The 16,695-nt window shown below is 41.5% G+C and overlaps 1 protein-coding gene across 1 annotated transcript in view; it reads left to right on the top strand.

The window, feature by feature from the left end:
• The window catches only part of LOC149074475 (saccharopine dehydrogenase-like oxidoreductase), an 82,973-nt gene that overhangs the window by 50,361 nt on the left and 15,917 nt on the right, over positions 1-16,695 (top strand). The window contains exon 11 of the mRNA XM_089246962.1: positions 654-735. Coding sequence (XP_089103088.1) covers positions 654-735 — 82 coding nt within the window. The remainder of the gene's footprint in view (positions 1-653; positions 736-16,695) is intronic.

Here is a 16,695-nt window from a genome sequence, read left to right as displayed (position 1 = left end):
GGCAAGCACAAGCATTTTGGTGTCACGTTGTAATGTTGAACGAGAGGTTAAAGGATGAAATTCGCACCTCTTCTGGTCCGGCACCAAGGGACTTCACTTATAAAGTTTTTCCCCCCTAATTTTTTTTTATTCTACTCACCCCAAAAGTTTAGGGAATTAGAGCAGCACCTTCTAGAGATAGAAGGCCTCCGTACAGGTTGCCAAGTTCATCTGTAAACATCATTAAGACTACCTAGCAAGTTTGCCACATTTTAAACCACAGCATCCTATTTTGTTTCTTATTATTTTGACATAGAATCTTACTGGTTGGCTCACAAGTACTGCATAGTGGTTGGATGTGGGGCATAGAAATCACCAATTTTGAGCCCGATCATTTCTTTTACGCACAACAGTGATACTATCACGAGCAGGTAATTTTTTCCCTGAATATTCATGACATCAGCTGACTACTTGCTGATGTCATGAGCAGCAGGCAGAGGCCTATCTCTAGGAGGTGCTGGTTAGAGTACATCATGCACACACATGCAAATATTAACAGCAGAAGCACGGTAGTGATATGTACTTTATTTTTCTGTTTTACTTTTAATATACTCTGAACATCATATCATTTTGAAGGGTTAATTATAGATTTTTTTGTCAATTTCTACTTGTAGAACCTGCATATGCTTTAACTTCAAAGTGTATGGTACACTCTGGCTTAACTATTCTTGATGAAAATGAGAAACTTCCCCTAACGTGAGTAGGATTTCTTCAATTAAGTTTTTTGTCTGATTACTTGAGCAAAATCCTCTAAAAAGAAAGGTATAGTTTTGTAGCTTTATTCTGCTGTACTATAAGGTAGTAAAACAGTTTTCCTGTAGTTCTGATAACTGAAAACAATATAATTAGTGCTTACGTTTTTATATACAGGGTGTTCTGTTAATGAACCGACAAACTCAGGGTTGTTAGTAGACATCAAGAGGAACAAAAATTGCAATTGAACACTGTGTCACAAACCATGTTGAGAGGGTGAAAATCGCAAAAAACGCATTCAGGTTTTAATGTCATGCTGGAATGACAAAAAGTACAATAATAACTACACAAAAAGATATATTTTATTAATTATTACAAGAGTTGTTTGAAGTGACGGCGGCTGATGTCATTGCAGTCTACAACGATGTAAAAACCATTCCCGGATGCACTCAAACATAGCAGGTATGCTTTTGATGTCTGCCGCATAATATACGTCGTCCACAGCATGTGATCCTACCCCATCGCATGCATTTTGCAACGCTTCTTACGTCAGGTATGGTGAGCAAGCCCACGAACATATTCAGCGATCAACTGACATCCAACTTTCGTCTCCTCTGGACTCAGAGCTTGCATGTGATTTTCACCCTCTCAACGTGGTTTGCGACACCATATTCCATTGCAATTTTTATTATTCTTGATGCCTACTAACTAACCCTCTAAGTTTGTCAGTTGTAACGCTTTAAACGTTACCTCCCGGATTTTATTTTTATCCTCAAGTTTTTTGACAGCACAAGGAAATAAAACAACAGAATTCAAATCAAGACATTTATTCAATTACTAAGGTTAAACATGGTTACAATATTAATTCAAATAATTTTCCAACGATATTAAAAATTTAGTTTGACGTTAAAAAAAAATGTAAACGTATCACAGAGACTTTCATGTATTGCACTTATCTGGGGTAGGTCCGGAACTTCGGCATGTGGTTATAGGTGAGACACCAAGTCCGGATTTGAAGTGGATGTCCGTTGCGGTGAGATCGTCACAGGCCGATCCTCACTGCCCCAAGATGGGTGAAGCCGGCTGGGAGCCATGTTTCCTACTTCCAGACGTACTGTCTCGAGCCAGCACAACATTGGAACCAAGAGTCTGGCGAAGCAACAGGTGTGAGCTTGTGGGAGAGACTCTCGTCTGATGTCAGTGCAGCGGGTGTCGAGGAGCCAGAGCTACAGGAGATCGGGAATCGGGCGGTGATGAGGCGGATGTTGAGATCAGCCGTTGTCGACACTCTATTTCACTTAGTTGACAATTCCAACTAGACCAGGAATTCTGGGTAGAGACCTTTACGACGTCACCTGTCTAGCATTTGAAGAACCAAGCTGTTGCTCATATGTAAAACTACTATTAAAAGTTCGGACCTGCCAAGACACAAATGCAAAATTAGATAATCATGATAGGATTCGTTCCCAAGCCTAAGGCTAGATGAAGTCACGTTACATAATACCTGACTAATGAAAGACTAGCACCTCTGTGCTACAACATAGGAGCACCAAACTCGTTAAACAAGTGAGGTGAAGAACAATGCAATGGGATGTGATGAGATATGATGCGATCGTTCAATAACCACAACCTGTATAAATACACTAGTCGGGAACAAGTATTTTGGTCCACTTGGACCGCGGAAATACTCTGTCACATCATGAAAAATATTACGTCACAGCAATGAACTATTACGTCACAACAAAAAGAACATCAGTATAATTTACATATTTCGAAATATTAGTATAAACATTAAATTACCGTTTGGCAACATGTCAGGCGAACTGGCCAGGTTCACCCAACACGACCAATGACAATCGGGAAAGTTTACCAACGGAGGTCCGCGGCCATCCGCCGGCAAACAAAATATTTATGTTAACATAAAACTTAGAACGTACGAAGAACACAACCTCCAATGAGACTAGGTGACATCTCTCCCGGGAGGCACTAACAGATTAAGAATTAAGGATAATAATGCCGAGAGATTAATTTAGGTGGGACATTAGCTGCCTGACCTGCAGTCTCATCCTCGTCAAGCGACTGGAAGACCCCACCCTCCAGCCGAAAGACTAAGCGGACGAACTAGCCCATACCGGTACGCTAGCGAGACCTTCGGTGGTTTCCGGTGGCTAAGCGGTCCCTGGGGCCTAAAGGTAAGTACTCTCTTGACATTAATTAAGGAAAACATGACCCGGAGGACGTCATGTTACACGGTCCATTAACAGAACACCCTGTATAAATATATAAGTAGAGTAGATACAGTTTATTAGAATCATAGATAATGTTATCATTCAGCTATTGTTATTATTATTAGGGCTCAGATTTTTATGACAAGTCATATTTTAAGCATTTTTAAGCAATCTATCGTATTTTAGGAATTTTTAAGCAATCAATTTTTTTCTAATTTTTTTAACACTGAAAATTTCAATCTGTTGGTATTATCTTCAGAGGTGTAGAATGCACTTACAATGAATTGTCTCTATTTGTTGGGTTTTTTTTTGTTTTTTTTGAAAAATAACCTTTTTCATTCCTGGTAGCCAGATTTTTGTTTTCGGTGGACCCTTTTGCTATGTTTCTGAAAGGCATGTCAAGCACTTGCAAAAGTTTTTATTCATTTGAACACTCAAAATTTTCATGTTCAATGTATTTTGAATCACAGATTAACAGAGGGATTTTTGTCGGGAAGTAGAAATACTGCAAAACCAAGCAGACTTGGTTTTGCCACCACTCCTTGTCACTATATAACTTCAAAGCACTTTAACAATGCTTTTGCATTATGTTTTGAAATAAAAATAATTTTTAATTTCCCCCTATCTAAAATTACAGGGGTGTAATGTGATAGGCCTCCTCGTGGTGCACTCTGGGTAACGTCAAATCTATCACACGTCATTGTCATCGCTTATTTGTGTTCATATCTTTCACTTACAATAGCCCCGATTACACGTTTATTTCTACACATCTTGCAGTACTTGTCTTGCGTCTCATTTTGTCCTGTTCTCGTCTTTTATGTATTACCCCTCACTGTGGGCCCTGCTTAGGCGGGGAAGGGTCCTCCCAGATGGGGCATTGCTTCTAGCATATGCCCTATCTGGGATGCTGTCTACCCGCGTGTTTGCAGTGCGTGGAGACCCATAAGGCTGGAGATGGGGATCCTGGTTAGCCTGATGCGCTAGCTTTGGCCTCGGATTCAGCTGAAATGGGAGGCTTGGATTAGCCCCGTCCAGATCAATCGGCTGTGGTCGCCTCGGTGGCTGAAGGGGTTACACTACTGGTCAGGTAGAGGGGCCGGGCCTGCCGGACGTCGTTGAGGTTTGTTGGTGCTGCTTCACGATGATCTTGGATCTTGAACACGTCTGCTCGAATGCTTTGGTGGTGTATAGCTCCCACCTAACCTGGCGTTCCTACTAACCTTCACTGGTTACATGTGCACATCCCCTCGTAGGGCTCCATGGTGGGCATGGTGGGTGGGAGTGGAACAATACCCATTTAAATATGGGAAAAAAATCAAAATGCACCAAAACGTCAAAGAACTGCTTCAAACCAAACACATGTCAATGTAACTTCTTCAACTTCATCAACTGTCTCATTTTTCTTTCTGCACTCTTCAGATACGGAAAAACAGCTGGCCAAAGTATCACAATTTCTAATAGATAAAGCTCTCTATGGCACAGTAGGTACTTTAAAATCAGTGAAGGCTCTTCGTTCAGGAGACCTGCTGATCGAAACTAACACATCCAAACAAGCCGAACTCATTCAAAAGCTTACATCTCTCGGACATATTCCAATAACAGTGAAAATCCATCCCACGCTGAATTATTCACATGGTATCATTTCAGATCCTAACTTGATTAACATGGATGAAGAAGAACTAACCCAGGAGCTGGCGTCTCCATAGGCATAAACTTGTATCCGGCCTATGGGCCCGAGCCCCCCCCCCAACATTTCTGAAGACCCGGCTCGGCCCCCCCAAAAATTCGTATGAATGGTTTCCTCACTTTGCAATGATGAAAAAAATTTTAACCAAAAGTTGTACTAATTATGAATTAGTTAATGGAAAAACAATCTACTCAAAATTTTAGTTCTTTTAAAAACTCTGAATGGTCTTTAGCTTTCTTGTTCCATGAAAATACGTTTATCTCATTTCTTCCCTGCCGTTCAATCTCTAACTACACCCTCCCTCGGTGGCAATCCTTACTGCCAGAAGGCACAGCCAAAGCCTCCTAGAGAGAGTAGTATCTAGGAGGCTTTGGCACAGCTGATGAAGTTTCTTTCAGTGGGGAGGGGTCTTTCTTGTTTGCCTGACAAAAACTGAGTGTCTCTTCTTTTGTTCACTGCGACCGGGGGGGGGGTTGAAAATTGGAAAGCAATGATATCGAAACCGAAATAAAAAAATACACTATGGAGAATAGGTGCCAGAACCCCCCCCCCCCCCAGTAATTACTGAAAAAACCATTGCAATGCATCCTCCCTCTCCTTCGTACACACTTGAGTCCCGTATATACGGGAGAACCAATAACTTTTAGCCCCCCCCCCAATGTTTTCTTGAAAAATATTGGGATTGAATAGCACATTCTAAATGTCCATTCATAACAGATCTTGAGGGCCGATGCCAAAACATTCTTCGAGCGTCTTTACAATAAAATTTGACTGGGGGTAGGAGTAGGACATAGAATCAAATAAACAACAAGTGAATTATAATATTGATTTTAAAAAAAAGGAAATAAAAAATAAATGATAATTTTTCAAGGGTTCAGGAGCCTCTCGGCCAGAACCAAGAACCTCGACTCCTCAAAAACTTCAGAAGGTTATGTTGATTTTATAGTTGATTGTTTATTGTATATTATGATCCGCCATTGTCGAGTGTTGATTATATGAAAAAAAAATTCCACCACACACACACGTCCTTCGTGTACACTTCGATATCTCTCTGAGTTGTGAACCGGGGTGTGTCCGGTCTTCAAATGTCCAAAGAGCCATAGGCGTAAACTTGTATCCGGCCCATGGGCCCAAGCCTCTCCAATAATTTTGAAGGACTGGCTCAACGCCCCTCCCCCTCCCAAAAAAAAAAACAGGATCCCAAACAGTTCATATATATACACATTTACAAACATGTGCGATCGCATCATGATTTGCATATCGGATCGTGATCAATCCGGTTACGGTTGAGTTCCTTTAATTTGCATGAAAAAGAAATAAACCTAACAGCATCTCTGGATGGCATCTGGAGACGATATGGGGTGGAGGTGCTTTGGTCCTTTCTTGTTTTCGCTGTCGGAAAACTCAGAAGCATCTCTTCTTCTTTTGTTTGAACGTGACACTTGGGGAAGGAGGCTTTCAGACGATGCAGCAGGAGGAAAAGAAAGGTTAAAAAATAGACCGATAAAATGACTAAAACCGAAATAATTACACTCCGAGAGTCATATTTTACTTATCGAGTTCGGGAGCTCGGGCCAAAACATTTTAGACAAAATACTGTATGACTAATAACACCGAGACGAATAAATAATAGCTAAATGAAATGCAGTGAAACCTCGATATAACGACTGCGTACCAAGAAAAAAATATCGTTGTAGAGGGATTATTGTTAGATCGAGAGGCAACATTATCATCACATGCCCTGAAATTTCTGTTGCTGTTGGCATATTTTCTGAATCGCCTTGTTAGTACCACCAAAAAAAAAAAAAAAAAAAAAGAGCTTTTGAGTATTTATTCACCGCAAAAATAATTTAATTTAATTGATTAATAAAATTCATTTGGATGTATTCCCCCCCCCCCATAAAGAGCTTAATCGCAATGGCCCTCGCATCCTGTCGCAGAGCGCCAGGACTGGGATCTTTGGTGGGCCCCCCGACCAGACTTTCACTGGCCCCTTCATGACGGATTTATAGCTTGAAAAAAATAAAATAAAATAACGAAAGCCGGGGGGGGGGCTCAGGGCTGGAGCCTTGCCAGCCCACCCCTTGTGGGGGCCATGCCCTTCACTTGTTAAATGGTGGATGGTGAGAACTGGTCGACTGGTCTATATTATCGCTTCCTGTACTATCTCCTTCCTCATTGTGTGTACAGTACACGTCTCTCCTTTTTCAGCGGCGCTTTGACTATTGAAGTAGCATGACATCTCTACAACTGCCCCTGAGCGAGGCGGAGTATACACAATGCACATGCACACATACTATATATATAGGCGAATTCCGAAAAAAAGTTGGTCACTTTCAGCCTGCCAGAGCCTTTTGTAAGCCGCTGTAATAGCCCTGAGGGCAGGACTCGACATAAAATTCTTGCATTCAGCAAGGTTGGTCAAAGCATGCCAATTTGTGTGAAGAACACAAACACGCACACGAATGGGGCAGCCAGATGTATAGGAAATGTTTCCCGGAGGAGGCATGAGAACTTTCTTCAAATTTTCAGTCATAGATACCCCCACATCCAAGGCCGTAGCAAAGGAGGGGGAACTTGGGTGGGTCCCCTCGAAATGGGAGAAAATGTCTGAAAAAAGGGGAAGAGATGGTCAAGTCTACCACTTTGGTCCCCCTCCAAACGAAATTTCTGGCTACGGGCCTGTCGCCATCTACGCCTAAGTGCCTAAGCAGATCATCAGTTTTTCTTGGTAAGTACTAGCTCATTAACACTTTCTCTCTCTAATTTTGGGGGCATTTCGCAAGTACATCAAAGGCTTATACAGATATTCTTGAGACCAAAAGGCCTTTACAACAAACATTGTTTAGAACAAAAATTGTTGTCGAAATCAGTTATTATTATGAACATATTATTATGATCAGAGATCAGTGTTTCCCAAAGTGGGTAATATCGGAACCACTTTGGGTCCAGGGGGAGATGAGAGAAAAATAATTTCAGAAGGTGGGGATGGACCAAAACGCTTGGGAAACAGGAGTGTTACCCACCTCCTTCTCATGTTGAAAGGCACACTGCAGTGGAACAGGAAATTATTTTTGTCATCCTGTGATTTTCCAATCTAGCAATCATATGCAGAGAATGTTTGTTGTCAATACCAATTTCCTAGTCGCCATGATGGCGATTTGGCCCCCGATTTTGTCAGGGGCGAAGACCGTAACTAGGATTTTTGCCGCCCTCACCACTTCAAAATTCGATAATGGTGTTCTTTGTTTCCACCTGAAATTTGATGCCCCTTAAATTTTTCCGCCTGGGGCAGTTGCCCCTCTGCCCCCCTTTAGTTCCGGCCCTGGTCAGGGGCGTCACGACGAGCTGGAGATATTGATTTGTATGCTTATTTATTTTTTGAAGTGGTTCTTTTATAAGTGAAAATATCTACCAAACTATTCTGGGGAGTTACAGATGAACCATGAATTGGACAAGACTGGGCCGCTGGTAACAAAATGTGGAGAACCACCAAGTTACGGGACAATGTTCAAAACAGAATATATGTTCACGCATAGCTGATATTTCTTAACTTTGAAAGGTATTGCCTAAAATCTGACAGAAAAACACTGCATTTAAGATTTTGCTGCGAAATTATTTCAAACTGTTAAATTTATGAATGTCAGTTGCATACAGAACCGCAATTAGATGCTTAGCCGGCCAGGCCAAGCAAGCATTTTGACGCCCTTTTGTAACGTTGAAGGACAGGTTAAAGGGTGAAATTGGCACAGCCTCTAGTCCAGCGGCACCAGACACACTGCTCCCCACTAGTTGTGGCGCTGCTAAAATTTTCTAAATTTTTCTTAACACTCTTCCAGATTGTCCTGTAGTAGCACTAATTGTTCTGCGGATACATCTCAGATTTCGGTATATTCTACTTTTGGGATTGTAAGAAACATTAGAATTGAAATAGTCGTCGAAAATTTATTTTATTGTAGTAATATACTAGGGAAACAACGTAACTATAACCAAAATGAGAAGTGACCAACAGCTAGATACGTTTCGGAACTGTATAAAGTTCCTTCTTCAGTAGCTAAGAAAAATTAAAAGATAAATATTTAGGATAAGCAATCATCTCGATTCTGTCTTGAACAGAGAGTAACTCCCGCTATAAGGAGTATTTATCTTTTAATTTTTCTTTGCTACTGAAGAAGGAACTTTATACAGTTCCGAAACGCATCTAACTGTTGGTCGCTTCTCATTTTGGGTATAGTTACGTAGTTTCGAATTCAAATTAAAAAAACGGAGTAAACTTCGGAAAGAAAAGCGTTAAATGCGGAAAAACCATTTAACGTTGTTCTTTCTGAAAAAACTGATTTTTTTCAAAAAAGCTGAGCTCAATGTGTTGACTTTTTGCTTGGATATAGAAACCGAACAACAAAACACGATTTTTTTTATTTTTTGTTTAAGCTTTTAAATAACGCATTTTTTTATTTTAGATCTTTATCAAAACATGTTCAAAACTGATCAAAAACATCATAAGACTGTTTGAGATTTAAGAAACAGTAATATTATGTGTTGTCAATCTTAGCTCTGTGTTTTGAGTAATTTTTTTGTAATAACATTTTTTTTTATTTTAATTTTATGAAATATGATTTTAAATTACAATAGCTTTTAATTTTGATTTCCCTAGGAAATTTTTTACGGAAGAGAAGAGTAGGGGGATTTCATTTTCAATTAAGTTTCAGTTATACGATTTTTTATTTATACGACGCTTTGACCCGCTGTTTCAGCTGTGTGATTGAAACCTCGTTTATACGACACGTCGTATAAATGAGGTTTTGCTGTATGGGACGTGAGCCCCCCCCCCCCCCAACATTTTCAATAACTTTACGCCTATGGGCGTATCAAGGCGTAACATCAGCCAAACATATTATAAACCGAAAGATGGTAATCCAGCTCCAACACGTAATATAATTCTCATCACCAACATTACCAAAAGATATCAAAATAGGTTATTATAACCTCAAAATCTGGCTATACATTCCTAACCCTGTTCGATGCTTCAACTGCCAAAATTACGATCACTCACGAACGACGTGCCGTAGTCAACCCACCTGCGCAAAGTGCAGTGAGAAGGACCACATTTCGGACAACTGCACTAATTCACCATTCAAGTGCGTCAATTGTGGCAGCCACCACCCCGCATTTGACAGAAAGTATCCGAAATGGAATGAAGAAAAAGAGAGATTCAGAAGATAAAGGTCCTTAATAACATCTCGTATATCGTAGCACGCCGTCGTATAACCTCTAACCAAGCTCCAATAGTTGGAAGATCATACTCTAATATGGTAACAAACCAAGGGCGTAGCGAGGGGGGGGACTTGGGGGTCTGGTCTCCTCCCCCCCCCCCCCCGAAATGTGGAAAAAATGACCGAAAAAAGGGAAAAAGCTGGCCAAATCCATTGTTCTGTCACTTTGGTCCCCCCCCCCGAACGAAATGGCTACACCCCTGTAACAAACCCATCGTCAGCTAATAAGAATAACAATGTCACCTAAGTATCTGTAACAACTCAGACCAAACTCATAGCTGATACATCCACTCAAACATCATCTAACCAACCATGCAATAATTGTGGCTGCTGTTGCTCCGCTGGATTCCGGAGGGAGTCCACTACCTCCGAAGAAGAAGCGGGAAAAGCAACGGCTAACACATTCAAAATAACTACAGGTACTAAACCAAAAATCAACTCTGCAAACAAATCGAAAAAGAAACCATTCAAGACCGGATATTCACAAAAAGCTGTACAGAGAGCGCTGAAATGTCCATCCATGAAGAATGTGTCACTAATTGGTGACACATCAATTGGTGACATGGAGCTTGACAATAGATCAGATTCCGGTACTACTCGCCGTAAACTAGACCGGAATAAATTCAAAGACCTTGAACCGTCCACTTATACTTAATTCTTTAATTTATGGTCAACATAATTCAATGGAACATTCGTGGTCTTAGATCCAATTACGAAGATTTCAAAGATTTAATCAATCGATATCATCCTGTTTGCATGGCACTCCAGGAAACTTTTACGAAGCCCTCGAAGACATGGAACATCAGGCGATATTCCCTGTTCCGTATTGATTACGATGATGGGAGTAGGGCTTGCCGCAGTGTTGCTCTGCTGGTTCCACATCATGTGTCTTCGCGCGTTCTAACGTTGCGCAAGAACCTGCAAGCCATCGCGGTGGAAATCTCTACAGGCCTAAGAATTACCATCTGTTCCATTTATTTGCCACCAAATGACACCATCTTACAGAGATCTAGAAGATCTGATTGATCAATTACCACCACCATTTTTTCTTCTTGGAGACTTCAATGCACATAATATGATTTGGGGCTCTAACAGCAACACCCCTCGTGGGGATATGGTCGAACGGCTGTTAGACAATATGGACCTCGCCATCATGAATGATGGCAGTATTCACTCATTTCCATGCCCCAAACAATAGTTTCACTGCAATAGATTTATCATTATGCTCACCTACACTCTTGCCCAACTGGTCCTGGTCGGTTGATCCGGACCTCCACGGGAGCAATCATTTTCCTCTAGTGGTTAAGTGCCTCGATCGACGCCATTGCATTCCTGAGGGACCTCCTCGGTGGAAGCTTGTGGCTGCCCGATGGGCTGACTTCACGATCAAGGCAGAAATCACGGAGGATATGGTCTCACAACCTGATGTCGACCTTGTCACCAGTTGTATGATCTCTGCAGCCAATGAAACAGTACCCAAAGTCTCCTCGAAACTCTCAAAATTTCCTAAACCTTGGTGGAACCACGAATGTAATCTCACAATTAAAGCTCCAAAGAACGCATGGAGTAGGTTCTGGCGGTATCCTAACCATGACAACAAGTTGGCATTTTTAAAAGCAAAGGCGATAGCAAGAAGAACCAGGCACCAGGCTCAATGCGAGTCCTGGCAAAAATTTACGACAGGAATCAATTCATCAACTTCAACCAAAATCAGTCGGGACCGGATCCGAAAAATCAATGGTCATTATCAGTCTTATCCCATCACCATTTTGAATACCAGTGGCACTATCATCAGCGATGTGAGGGATATTGCAGATACCATCGCCGCCCATTTCTCTGCTGTCTCCAGTGACGCGAACTATCCCCCATCGTTTCATCCCATTAAATCATCGGCCGAACCTACACTGTATACCTTCTGGCTTTTTACACCGGAGGGGTACAATTCATTGTTCACCCTTCAGGAACTGACGATTGCCTTTCAGCGAAGTCCTGACTCAGCTATAGGGCCCGATGCTATTCATTATTCCATGATTCGGCATCTCTCACATTTACTCATATTATTTAATCGGATCTGGGTCAGTCATTCATTTCCTGACACCTGGCGAGCAGCCATAGTTCTTGCATTCCCGAAGCCTGGCAAAAATCATCAGCAACCTAATAGTTACAGACCTATTGCTTTGGCCAGTTGTCTATGTAAGCTCATGGAGCGCATGGTCAACTATCGCCTTATGCACTACCTTGAGGTTAACAATATTTTATCTAAACATCAAAGTGGCTTCAGACGGTTCAGGTCTACAACGTGCAATTTGTTACGCCTTGAGACATCAACTAGACAAGCGTTTGTAAAGAGGGAGCACATGATAGCCATATTTTTTTTATATAGAAAAGGCCTACGACCGTACCTGGAGACGCGGAATTCTTTCCGACCTATATAACTGTGGTTTGCGGGGCAACTTGCCCATTTTTATTAAGAACTTTCTTGCTCATCGCATCTTCCAGGTACGGATCGGAAGCACTTTATCAGCTCCCCAAATTCAGGAACAAGGTGTACCTCAAGGTAGCATTTTAAGTGTAACACTTCTTATTTTAAGACTCAACAGGGTTTTGAACCAACTCCCTTGTCTGTCACTGGCGCACTCTACGTGGATGATCTGTTGATATCTTACCAATCAGTGAATATGAGGTCAGCCGAGAGACAATTACAACCTGCTCTCAACAAGATCAGCAAGTGTACGGTACGGTCGGATCAGCACGATAATGGCTTCTCTTTCTCCGGTGTCGAGACCTTCATGATGACCCACAATTGTTTTTAAACAATAGTCAAATACCAATAGTATAAAAAACAAAATTCCTCGCATCACATTCGACAAGAAACTAACTTTTAAACCTCATATTGCGCAATTAAGAGCTCATTGCATGAAGACAATGAACCACTTGAAGGTCATCTCTTCTACATCGTGGGGAGCAGACCGCAAGTCACTCCTCCACTTATATAAAGCTCTTGTAAGATCGAAGCTCGACTACGGCTCCATTGTATACGGGTCGGCACCTCTGAGCTATCTGAGTGTGCTCGACCCAGTCCACCATCTCGCCCTGCGGATTTGCTCTGGAGCTTTCCGGACGTCTCCAATGGAGAGCCTGTATGTCGAATGCAACGAGCCATCACTGACATCAAGACGCAAGCAACTTTCCTTGAAATATTATATCAAGATGAAATCTTTTCCAGATCATCCACTTCATCGTGTCATTTTTAATCCCTCATTTCATAGACTTTTTGCTGCTCGACCTTCATGTGTTCCATGTTACGGTCTTCGTATGAGGGCACTTGTGGAAGAACTAGAATTAGACATCAGTCGTGTGGCCTCAGTTGCTTGGCAACTGGCACCATGGGAGCAGTTTCTGCCAGATGTCTCTTTCATTGTCATTATACCTGAGAGCCACCACAGCAGATGTCATATATCGACAGATATTCTTTAGGCACAGGGGTAGGTACAACAAGTACTTCCCCATATACACCGACGGCTCTAAGAGTCCTGCGCATGTCGGTTGTGCCTACTTCTGTTGTGAGGAGACATCTTTCAAACTTCCCGACACATTCGCTATTTATTCGGCAGAACTGTACGCAATCCTTCAGGCTCTACGTCATATACGACACAAACGCCACTGACGATGCATTATTTATAGCGACTCTCTCAGCGCATTGCAAGCACTGTGTTCCTTCAGTTTTCACACTCATCTATTTATTCATGTCATTTTTCATGAACTGCATCACCTCATCCATCACGGTACCACAGTAAAATTTTACTGGGTACCGGGTCATGTAGGAATACCTGGCAACGAGAAACCAGACAACGCAGCTCGAACAACTAACATCGACAATAGCCTTTTGGTACCTGCCAGTGACCTCTTCTCAATCCTCCGGGAAGTGATGCATCGCCGCTGGCAGGATCATTGGAACAATGAAATTAATAACAAATTATATGCCATCAAGCCCACACTTGGCCATTGGCATTCGAGCTGCAGGACTAACCGAAAGGAGGAAGTTCTGCTTGCCCGGTTACGCATAGGACACAGTCGCATCACACAATCATATCTTTTACTACGAGAGAGTCAACCGCAGTGCCCTCATTGTCAAAGTCCATTTACCATTGCTCATGCTTTTACTTGTTCGCACCATCGTCATCATTTTACGACCACTTTTGGTCAGAATCATCATTCACTTTGTGACATTTTATCTGACCATTGCAATGCATCTCACATTTTTAAATTCATCAAAGCCATTGGTTTATATGACAAATTATAATGTTTTACAATTCATGTCATTTTTTACGTTTCACGCATAGTTTTATTTTCTGCACTTGACAAGAATAAGTTTCATCTTATTTTTAATTAATCATTTGTTTTGCCACATTTTGGCCTTGTAGGCCCTTGCGCCATTAAACCAAAAATCCAATCCAATCCTAAAATTACAACTTCCTCAAGTTTGGTAGTTGTCCCGCCCCACATATTGTTCCTTTCTTTAATTCTTTTTAGTGGTGTCTTAATACATAGGCCCACCTGGACTTCATAAAATAAGATATGATTAAAATTTTTGAGAGTAACTCTGTAGGCAAGCATTTTTAGCCAAGCAAGGGCTCATGGTGTGCTTAAAATGGTCTTGACTCTGGCGCTGCTTAAAGTTGAGTGTTCAGAATGAAAAGATACGGAATATTTTCCAGGACTTTAGGGAGAATATTTTCATAACTGGTGGTAGCCCCTGTGTGGTCATGTGGGCATCATGAGGGGTGAGCATTGCGAGAACCTGACCGAGGTCATCATGTTACACGGTTCCTAATTCCACCAGTTGCACAGTGGTGGTTGGCTGAAATCAGGGGTGTAGCCAGAAATTTCGTTTGGGGGGGGGGGACCAAAGTGACAGAACAATGGATTTGACCATCTTTTTCCCTTTTTTCGGTCATTTTCTCACATTTCGGAGGGGGGGGGGCCAGACCCCCAAGTCCCGTCCCCCCCTCGCTACGCCCTTGGCTGAAATCGGTTTTTGTAGTTTTCCAGCTTCAGAAACAAATGAGAGTCAACCTTCCCATTAAAAAGTTTCGTAACAGATCCTACAACCATTGCTGCATCCAAAAAAAATGGCACTGTCAACCTGAGGCACAAGTTTTTTAACACCCCTTCCTCGTAATTTTGAATGAAGAAAGTGCAAACTTATCCTCCTTTCTTGTCCAGTGCACGGAGCACCAGATTCCTCCCACGGCCTCACCTACAACTGTAAAAATATTCAAGCATTAAACTTCACTTGCAATTCTAACTACAGATGGCAGTACCAACTTCATGCACAATACTAGATACTCACGCAGACGGTTAGGTATATCAAGTATCAGCATGGCCCCCAGGCCAGGATTTTTCACAGGCCCCCCCCCCCCCCGAAAAATTTTGTGCACCTCCCTTGAGAAAAGATTATGGTGTATTTTTTCATTTAAAATAAAACCCCTTTCGGGAAGAAAAACAAAGTTGAATGTCTCCCCCCCCCCCCCCCCAATGAGAAAATCCTTCATATGATACAGAATTTGTATATGCAGCAACACATCGCTACAATGATAATCAATACATCTACAATGATATTTTTTTCAAATCTTGTTTGGAATTGCCTGGCTTAATGTTAAACTCTCGGTACAACGACATCATCTACTATGATAAACCCCTCTATAACACGATATATTTAGATTTTTGAAATCGCTACAACAATATTTTTTATATTTTGTTCAAAATGCTTTTGAATTTAATTTTAACTTCGCCACTTGTTCTCGTTCTTGTGAAGGTGTCTGATAACATCAATATTTTGCACTAAATGATCACTCAAAGCTAAAGTTATTTGTATTGCTGCACTATGTGTACGACACAAAAGCACTATGCGGTAAACTTCTTTACAGGGACAATACACATCTAAGTGAATTTTATAAATAAACTAATCAATTGCAATTTTTTGTAACGAATAAATACATAATAGCGAATTTTCCGTAGCAATGCCGATATAGAAAAAATGACAATAGCATAAATTTGATCACACGTGAGGATAATGTTACCTCTTTAATCCCTCTACCACAATATTTTTTTTTTTGGTCCATAGAATATTGTTATATCGAGGTTTCACTGTATATTTAAACTAAATAATAAAATATAATTGTGTGTGTGTAATAAATATTATTACATTTCGAGATATGATTGTAATTTGTGTATAATTTTACGCAATACAATAGAGCTTCCCTATGGGCCAGTTAAGAGAACAAATTGATTAGGCGATATGGTTTTCCCATAGAAACTTGTGATTGCCATAGGCGTACGCAGAATTTTCACGAGGGTGGGGGGCTACGTTCTTTTTTGCTGCAAAATAACCCTTTAATCTCGGCTCGGGGGGGGGGGGGGGGGTAAGAACCCTAAACCCCCTTTGCATACGCCAAAGGTGATCGTGATCCATGGTCGGCAGGGCTGCAACTGGGGTGGGCGGGGGGGGGGGAGAACAAGCAGGTATCTTGCCCAGGACCAGAAAGGTGAGCAAAATTCACCTTTTATAGCCTCTTCTTCAAAATTACTGGTCGGGGGGGGGGGTGTCAAAATATATGCTTACCTCAGCTGATGAAGCATTTAGTTGTGGCCCTGATGGCCAGTGTTCAATGTCAAAGTCTCTCGATTAACGATAATACCTCTATTATGGTATATTCTTCATCCGCAGAATATCGTTATATCGAGATGTCACTGCAGTTTTATCATGCATAAT

The sequence above is a fragment of the Pholcus phalangioides genome, unplaced genomic scaffold (assembly GCF_987345545.1).
Source record: "Pholcus phalangioides strain wild (caught in Gottingen) unplaced genomic scaffold, Ppha-v1.0 ptg000017l_1, whole genome shotgun sequence".
NCBI classification, from domain to species: Eukaryota; Metazoa; Arthropoda; class Arachnida; order Araneae; family Pholcidae; genus Pholcus; species Pholcus phalangioides.
This window is presented reverse-complemented; position numbering and strand designations above follow the sequence as displayed.